Raw genomic sequence first — 9,494 nt, 5'->3', positions numbered from 1 at the left:
CGGACCACTGGTGCTGGTTGCCCCACCTGAGCACCTGCTCCACCTTCTGACCCTCAGCTCTGTGCTGCGGGTGGAGCAGGTGCTCAGGCAGAAACAACCAGCACCAGTGGTCCATCGGTGGTGGTGGTGGTGGATCCACACAAGAGGAAAAGATGGGCGTGTGGATATTGAGGCAAGGCTGACACTGAGCATGACGGTGCTCGGGAGCAGGATTATTTCTTTTTCAATTTTCCAACGTTTTTGAAAATGCATGGTTTGAAGGGGTACTAGTCAGGACCGTCGGTCCACAAGAGACTGAGCTATAGATATAGATAGTTTAAGAGATGAAAGTAATAGGATTTGAATTCTATATCTATTGAGTCAAGCTGAACCTAACTTGTTAACAAAAAAAAATGATTCTTTAAAACTAAAAGTAATAGGATTTAAAATCTAAAACATATGATACCAACTATTTTTTCTACACTAAATTGTTGATATAAAACATATATAGTTTATAATTATTACTGCTTTACGGGTGTCTAGTTGACGTGCTGAACATATTTTCTAGTTGGAACAAGCACTTCACAAACCCATCCGCAAGCAGCTCATCTTGTTTCTCAACCTTACCCACCACAACACAAAGCTTTTGCATTCCTTGAACACCTTAACGAAGCTCAAACCTTTACCAATATCATGCCCTTAATTAGGCTTAGGGCGATATAATAACCACATGAAACACCATATAAAGCACCCCAACATCACAACCAAGATCCCAAACTTTACTAATTCCTATAATCTGCAAAACTGAAGCAAAAAAAACTCTCAAGCTTGCCCATAGCCGCTCATTCCCACGGCCCCGGCATCCGTCTCGTTCCGATACGGCTTCCACCCGCCGGACTCGGATCGGAGGTAGCTCCTGTAGTACAAAACCGTCCAGAGAGCGTTGACCATGGTCAGCACCGCCGCTGCTATGAAGACCCCTCTCCTGAGGGTTTCACACGTGAGGTTGCTTGCGCCGAAGACGCCCCTATACTTGGTATGGTAAGCATTCCGCGCAGCACCAGCCACTAGACAAGATTCCAGCACTGCAAAATTCACCCTAAAAAAAAACACCAATACCCCAAACACTTATGCTGCGAATAATTAATTAAATCATAATAATAACAACAATAATGAAATAATAAAAAACACTAATATTGTTGTGGTAGTTTGTTATAGCAATGACATACCAATGGTAGTCTAATAGTAATATCAGCAATAAAAATACTGTTATTACCCAATAAGAGTTGTGATACAAAGATTCAGAAAATCGGCCTCAATCGAATCGAATCATTTGAATTGGTTTATCTAAAAAATGACCTTTTAAAAAAACTCAAATAAATCCTAAAAAATCCAACAAAATAAAGAAAATTTATCTAAAAATGGAAAATTGCAGTAATGAAGTTAATGACGACTTAGGGATTCAATCAAATTTATGTTATTCGCAATGAACACTTAAAAATATAATGGCAAACAAATATCATAACGCGCACAAAATGAAAAAAGAAAACCTACTTGACTTTGAGAGTTTTTTTGGCAGCCATAGTGTTTGTGGAAAGTGGAATGGAATCATCTTCCATGGAGCTGATTTCAATTAAATGAGCGAGGTGCTGACTTGATTCCCATTGGCGGATTTGATTATATTTTGACAACATTGCCAGAAACCACACCACACAGTCCCTGATTGCCCTGTCTCACTCCCAATGTAACTGATCCTCCTCTGGGAGTAGCCAGTTACCATCTCCCTATTAAGCTATTACTATAAGGATTGCTAAGTCTGGATCACTATCCATTTTAACCGTGATTCTTTTCCTTAACAATTTTCTCATAAATAACTCCAAACATGCTCTCAAATAATATAGTAACAATAACAATAATAGCAGTAGCACTCTAGCAAGTATACCATTTTTTTTATGCGGTATAACATTAATAACAGGTAACTGGTAACCTAGTATTAGAAACCATTGTTGCTATTATTAGTTATTTGCTTCGAGATGATTATTCTTGTGACTAGTGTTATAAATAATAATATTTTATTATTATTGTTTTTCTAATAACATAACAATGGTACCAGTGGTAGTCTAACAATAAATTCAGCAGTAACAGCCCTGCTATCACACAATAACAGTTGTAATAATAAATCAGAGCCCTTAGTAATGGCGGTAAGATGATGATGGTGATGGTGATGACGATGACGATGAGAAAAACAAAGATTAGAGAAGAATACCAGGAGAAAATGAAGAAGATGACAGAGGAGGTTCGAGAAGCATCTGGAGAGAGCCCCCTCCCACAGCACAGGCATCTGGTAATGGCCATCACGATGGCTTGGCTTAGGCATATCAGGAACACAGCCGCGATGGCATACGCTGTTGCCACATCGGAGTTGTACAAGCAGTATGTTTGCTCATCGTATATATCAGGCACCACCTTTCCCTGTTTGCCACAGAGATAAGAGGAGTCACTGTGAGATCGAGATTAGATGGGTATTCCTTAAATCAATATTGTCTGAACATTCTACCTTTGTATATGCAGATACAGGTATAGTAAGTACTCTTTAGCAACAAAGAGCATGAAAATATGTAGAGGGGGAAATGGGTTTTAATAGATTTTGCCACAAATCCACTTAACTAGATAGATTCACAGATGGGCATCTTTATAATGACAAAAGTTACAAAAGAATGATGTTGGGGGTGGTTGTATTAATATAGCATGCCATTTCTTTCAGAGAGAGAGAGAGAGAGAGAGAAAGAAAGAGGGGGAGGGGGACATACAACACTTCTTCTTCTCTCAGCTGCAACGATGAGGGCAAAGGCCACCAGATGGAGGATGAAGACTAGGGATTGCAGTTGCACTGCAAATGAGGGGCTCCTGACCGCCATTGCCGATGTGGTTGAGCTCTTTCACAGTCTTCTGTTTTGCTTTCCTCTTTCCTCTTCTATTCTTTCTTTTTTTTTTATTATTGTTTGCTGAGTAGAACTTTGTTTTTTAATGCATTAGATGTTGGGAGGATCGTACGGTGGTTTGGTGTCTTTCGCACATTGGGTTCAAAAATTACAGAAATCCTCCTTGACTTCTTTGCCAAAGACGTGCTGTTAGAATAATGGTACTGTGAGACAGTGAGTCTGTGACTACTGTCTTTTTCTTTTCTCTCTTTTGAAATGACTGGAAGGAAGGAGACCCTTCGTCATGCAATTGGATCATGGAACAAGGGCTGGGTCCGAAATCTCCCATGCTGCAGACTGCAAAGTGCGGAGTAAAGTTGAACACTCTCCCAGATATAGTTGTTCTTTTGCGGGATGGAAAAAAACGAGCCGCTCAGCTGGTGGATTAGCTTGGTTCAGCTCTTAAAACACCCATTTAGGCTCATAAGTAAACCTGTTAAGAGGTCATGAATGACCCGAATTGAGCTGGTTTGGATCTCGTAAGACCCGCTTCAATACTAATAAAATGGGTCCTGTTAGTATTCAGGTCGGACCCAAGAGATCCAAGTAGTCTATGGACCTGATTGTAGTTTATGACATTTTATACTAGGGTCGGGTCCAAAGTGAGTTCCAATTGAGATTCACATCTTTTAGATGTGAAAAAATCTTAAGTTAATACTTTCTAAGTTCTGGCTTAGGTTATCCATACGCATCACACCCGAACCTAGGTATGATTTTGCATATGCTAAGTCCAATCAGACTCAGTTCTGTACCTTATACTAGCACCTCAGTGTCGAACATGATTCGGTCATATACATAGGCCGAGCTGGGGGTGGGGGCGGGGGCAGAACTGGGCTGTAGCCCAGTCCTGCCTCCCGGTCTAGTTAATTTTTTTTTTTAAAGCCCAGTCCTACCCCAGCCCTGATTCCATATGAAATAGTTTTTTATCCATTTTTGTAGCCCAGTCCTAGCCCAGCCCTGACTGCTGCAAATAGTTTGATTTGTTCATATGAAATAGATTTTTATTAATAATTGTAGCCATTTTTTATTTTATCTCAAAAAAAAAATTTGGGGGGGCGCTGCCCCTTACTATCACACAATATTTTTTTTTTTTGCTACACCCCTGTTTGCCCCCCCCCACCCCCTCACATGAATCGTAGCTACGCCACTGGTCATACACCGTAAATCTGACCCATCGACAGCCTTGCCTGTAGCCACTAGCTGCTTATGTAACCTACCAAACTGAACACAAACAAAGGCTGATTGGCACCGCTTGGTTGGTGCATGTTGAGTTATGTGATTTGGACGGGTCATTGTGTGGGACTCGACTGCCACATTGAAGGATTTCTTTTTGAGGTAAACTTTTGCCAACTCATAGGGCAAGTCACCAACGGGGTTCCGCCTGCTTTGTAGGAGCTCTCAGTGCACGTCTCGTTGTGGTGAGAACGTTGCACCTTCAAACCCCAATGGTACTATTGAATAATAACTTGTGGGGTTCTGCCTAACCTCAGCTTGCGTTTTAAAAAAAACTTATAGGGCACATATGTGTGTGCCAAAGAAAGAGCCTCCGTGCATAGTCTCTCTCCCCGAAACAAAGTTTGACTCGCCCGTTGGACTTTGTTTTCGGTGAAAAGGGGGGGCTCGCATTGAAATGTGGGTCCCTTTCTATACTGAAAGTGGAGAGGGTGGTGTATGTTCTCCCCTGATGATTCACTGAATCCCACGTCTGTGTTCGGGAGGATGAATGAGCGCCACGTATTTACGCACATGGGGCTCGTATTCCCGTGTATGTTGACATAACTTTGCATCGGACTGGTGTTGTTGCAAAGACTTAAGTACCCTTTCTTGCTATTCTTGCCATAAAACGACGGTTTGAGAAAATGACAAAAATGTCCATTCAAAAAAAGGAAAACAAACGTTTCAAAAAAAGAACAAACATGTCCTCCATCCAGAAAGTCCCTGCACTGCAGGATTATCTGAGAAAGGAATCCCCCCTGAAGAAAGCCATGAACATCAACCCTCTCTCTCTACCTTCTCTTTCTGCTTCTGCGCACATCCAGCAGATGATCCTACACTACTCCAGCAAGCATCGACTGACTTGCACACTGACTGTAGCATGGTTCAACTTGATGAGTTGTGGAGCCAGATTCAGAGATTTTGCCCTTACAGGAGAGGGGTTTGGGGGCTCCCACCAGTGTGAGTAGCATCGTTCAACTTAATAAGTTATGGAGCCAGATTCAGAGATTTTGCCCCTACAAGAGGGGGGTTTGGGGGGCTTCCCCCGGTGCAATAAAGTGTTTGTTTAATCGTGGTGCTCATGTTTCCTTTGGTTGTTTCTTGCATAAGGTTTTCGTAACACCCTTTCCCACGATTTTTCTATTCTTTTTTTCTGGTTTGAAGATGGTGACTTTTGAAAGTTACTGTTCAATTTCAGAAAATGAACCTGTTATAGAGATCGGATTTCAAATTCGTAAAAAACAGTGTCTTTTTATTGAGTCTAGTTTATTTCTGAGAATTTTCAATAATTTTTATGGTCATTTCATTCCCCATTTTGATAAAAAACCAGACCCCTATTATTCTGCATTATTTGAGTTGCACAAGTTTTAGTTCATTTTGCAAGAGTCATATCTCTCCAACGGGAGATCATTTTCCAAATCTGCAAAAAAGGTTTTCTTCTTTTATTTGTCTAGTTTATATCTAAATTTTTTATAACTTTTTATACATATTTGATATTTTAAATTTGTTAAAATTCGGGACTAGTTACAGATTAATCTTATTTCACCATGATTAAACAAAACAGTTCCAGTTCTTTAAAAATTTGTAATATCAAATAAATATATAAAGTGATAAAAATTTTCAGATATAAACTAGACAAATAAAGAAAAAAAACCCTTTTTATAGATTTGGAAAATGATCTCCCGTTGGGGAGATATAACTCTTGCAAAATGAACAAAAAACCTGAGTATCTAAAACGATATAGAGTGTGACAGGGTCTTGATTTTCGACCAAAAACAGGTATGAAATTACAATAAAAATTGCTAAAAATTGACAGGAATAAATTAGACTCAATAAGAAAGACACCGCTTTTTACGGATTCGAAATTCGATATCTGGTTAGGGAGATACGTCCCCGACAAGTTGGTCTTGATTCAAATAGCGATTTACGCGTGACGGCTTACTGAATAGCGATTTGTAGTGTTATTCAGTAAGCCGTCACACATAAATCGATATTTGAATCAAGACCAACTTGTCAGGGGCGTATCTTCCTAACCAAAGATCAAATTTCTGATCCGTAAAAAGCAGCATCTTCGTTATTGAGTCTAGTTTATTTCTGTCAATTTTCAGCAATTTTTATAGTAATTTCATACCTATTTTTGGTCGAAAACCAAGACCCTGTCAAACTCTATATCGTTTGAGTTACTTATGTTTTTAGTTCATTTTGCAAGAGTCATATCTCCCTAATGGGAGATCATTTTTCAAATCTGTAAAAAGGGTTTTTGCTTTATTTGTCTAGTTTATATGTGTAAATTTTTATAACTTTATATATTTATTTGATATTTCAAATATATAAAAAACCAGAACTATTTTGTTTAATCATGGTTAAATAAGATTAATCTGTAACCAGTTCTGAATTTTAACAAATTTAAAATATCAAATATGTATAAACAGTTATAAAAATTTTCAGATATAAACTAGACACATAAATAAAGAAAACCCTTTTTACAGATTTGGAAAATGATATTTCACTGGAGAAATATGACTCTCGAAAAATGAACTAAAAATATATGCAACTTAAATAATACAAAATAATAGAGGTTTGGTTTTTAATTAAAATGGGAAAACAAATGACCATAAAAATTGCTGAAAATTGACAGAAATAAACTAGACTCAATAGTAAGACATCGCTTTTTATGAATTCGAAATTTGATCTCCGGTTAAGGAGATACGTCTTCGACAAGTTGGTCTTGATTCAAATAGCGATTTACGCGTGACGGCTTACTGAATAGCGATTTGTAGTGTTATTCAGTAAGTCGTCACGCGTAAATCGCTATTTGAATCAAGACCAACTTGTCGGGGACGTATCTCTTTAACCGGAGATCGGATTTCCGATCCGTAAAAAGCGGCATCTTCGTTATTGAGTTTAGTTTATTTGTGTTAATTTTCAGCAATTGTTATGGTAATTTCATACCTATTTTTGGTCGAAAACCAAGACCCTGTCAAACTCTATGTCCTTTGAGTTACTCATGTTTTTAATTTATTTTACAAGAGTCATATCTCTCCAACGGGAGATCATTTTTCAAATCTGTAAAAAGGGGTTTTTTTGCTTTATTTGTCTAGTTTATATATGTAAATTTTTATAACTTTATATATTTATTTGATATTTCAAATATATAAAAAACCAGAACTATTTTGTTTAATCATAGTTAAATAAGATTAATCTGTAACCAGTTCTGAATTTTAACAAATTTAAAATATCAAATATGTATAAACAGTTATAAAAATTTCTAGATATAAACTAGACACATAAAGAAAAAAACCTTTTTACAGTTTTGGAAACTGATATTTCATTGAGGAGATATGACTCTCGCAAAATGAACTAAAAATATGTGCAACTTAAATAATGCAAAACAATGAGGGTCTGGTTTTTAATCAAAATGGGAAAACAAATGACCATAAAAATTACTGAAAATTGACAGAAATAAACTAGACTCAATAAGAAGGACACCGCTTTTTACGGATTTGAAATCCGATCTCCGGTTAAAGAGATACACTCCCTACAAGTTGGTCTTGATTCAAATAGCGATTTACGCGTGACGGCTTACTGAATAGCGATTTGTACTGTTATTCAGTAAGCCGTCATGCGTAAATCGTTATTTGAATCAAGACCAACTTGTCGGAGGCGTATCTCCTTAACCGGAGATCGGATTTCCAATCCGTAAAAAGTGATATCTTTGTTATTAAGTCTAGTTTATTTCTGTCAATTTTCAACAGTTTTTAGTTCATTTTGCAAGAGTCATACCTCCCTAATGGGAGATCATTTTTCAAATCTGTAAAAAGGGTTTTTGCTTTATTTGTCTAGTTTATATCTGTAAATTTTTATAACTTTATATATTTATTTGATATTTCAAATATATAAAAAACCAGAACTATTTTGTTTAATCATGGTTAAATAAGATTAATCTGTAACCAGTTCTGAATTTTAACAAATTTAAAATATCAAATATGTATAAGCAGTTATAAAAATTTTCAGATATAAACTAGACACATAAATAAAGAAAACCCTTTTTACAGATTTGGAAAATGATATTTCACTGGAGAAATATGACTCTCGAAAAATGAACTAAAAATATATGCAACTTAAATAATACAAAATAATAGAGGTTTGGTTTTTAATTAAAATGGGAAAACAAATGACCATAAAAATTGCTGAAAATTGACAGAAATAAACTAGACTCAATAAGAAAGACATCACTTTTTACGAATTCAAAATCCGATCTCTGGTTAGGGAGATACGCTCCTGACAAGTTGGTCTTGATTCAAATAACGATTTACACGTGACGGCTTACTGAATAGCGATTTGTAGTGTTATTCAGTAACTCATCACGCGTAAATCGCTATTTGAATCAAGACCAACTTGTCGGGGGCGTATCTCTCTAACCGGAGATTGGATTTCCGATCCGTAAAAAGCGGCATCTTCGTTATTGAGTCTAGTTTATTTTTGTCAATTTTCAGCATTTTTTATGGTAATTTCATACCTATTTTTGTCGAAAACCAAGACCCTGTCAAACTCTATATCGTTTGAGTTACTCATGTTTTTAGTTCATTTTGCAAGAGTCATATCTCTCCAACGGGAGATCATTTTTCAAATCTGTAAAAAGGGTTTTTTTTGCTTTATTTGTCTAGTTTATATCTGGAAATTTTTATAACTTTATATATTTATTTGATATTTCAAATATATAAAAAACCGAAACTATTTTGTTTAATCATGGTTAAATAAGATTAATCTGTAACCAGTTCTGAATTTTAACAAATTTTAAATATCAAATATGTATAAACAGTTATAAAAAATTTCAGATATAAACTAGACACATAAAAAAAAAACTATTTTTACAGATTTGGAAAATGTGATTTCATTGGGAAAATATGACTCTCGCAAAATGAACTAAAACTATGTGCAACTTAAATAATACAAAATAATAGGGGTCTGGTTTTTAATTAAAATGGGAAAACAAATGACCATAAAAATTGCTGAAAATTGACAGGAATAAACTAAACTCAATAAAAAAGACACCATTTTTTACGAATTTGAAATCCGATCTTCGGTTAGAGAGATACGCCCCCGACAAGTTGGTCTTGATTCAAATAGCGATTTACGCGTGACGGCTTACTAAATAACGATTTGTAGTGTTATTCAGTAAGCTGTCATGCGTAAATCACTATTTGAATCAAGATCAAGTTGTCGGGGGCATACTTCCCTAACCGAAGATTGGATTTCCGATCCGTAAAAAGCGACATCTTCGTTATTGAGTTTAATTTATTTCTGTCAATTTTCAGC

At 36.4% G+C, this 9,494-nt stretch overlaps 1 protein-coding gene across 1 annotated transcript; it reads right to left on the bottom strand.

Moving 5' to 3' along the window:
• Nucleotides 1-646: 646 nt before the first annotated feature.
• On the bottom strand, nt 647-2,979 carry LOC149834092 (protein MODIFYING WALL LIGNIN-1-like). The gene is made up of 3 exons (XM_090009960.1): nt 2,790-2,979; nt 2,246-2,451; nt 647-1,078 (listed from the first exon to the last, which is right to left on the bottom strand). The coding sequence occupies exons 1-3, from the start codon at nt 2,895-2,897 to the stop codon at nt 802-804; spliced, it is 591 nt and encodes a 196-aa protein (XP_089866086.1). The 5' UTR covers nt 2,898-2,979; the 3' UTR covers nt 647-801.
• Between the last annotated feature and the right edge of the window lie 6,515 nt (nt 2,980-9,494).

This window comes from Nuphar pumila, chromosome 6, assembly GCF_984573655.1.
Source record: "Nuphar pumila chromosome 6, dmNupPumi1.hap1.1, whole genome shotgun sequence".
Taxonomy (NCBI): domain Eukaryota; kingdom Viridiplantae; phylum Streptophyta; class Magnoliopsida; order Nymphaeales; family Nymphaeaceae; genus Nuphar; species Nuphar pumila.
The sequence above is the reverse complement of the archived record's forward strand: the minus strand, read 5'-3'. Positions and strand labels throughout refer to the sequence as shown.

Bases quoted from the DNA above. Each gene is read 5' to 3' on its own strand.
- LOC149834092 (XM_090009960.1), bottom strand. From the start codon at position 2,897: ATGGCGGTCAGGAGCCCCTCATTTGCAGTGCAACTGCAATCCCTAGTC. The intron at 2,452-2,789 runs GTATGTCCCCCT...TGTGGCAAACAG, and splicing joins CTGAGAGAAGAAGAAGTGTT to GGAAAGGTGGTGCCTGATAT. The intron at 1,079-2,245 runs GTATTCTTCTCT...GTTTTTTTTTAG, and splicing joins ATCTTCTTCATTTTCTCCTG to GGTGAATTTTGCAGTGCTGG.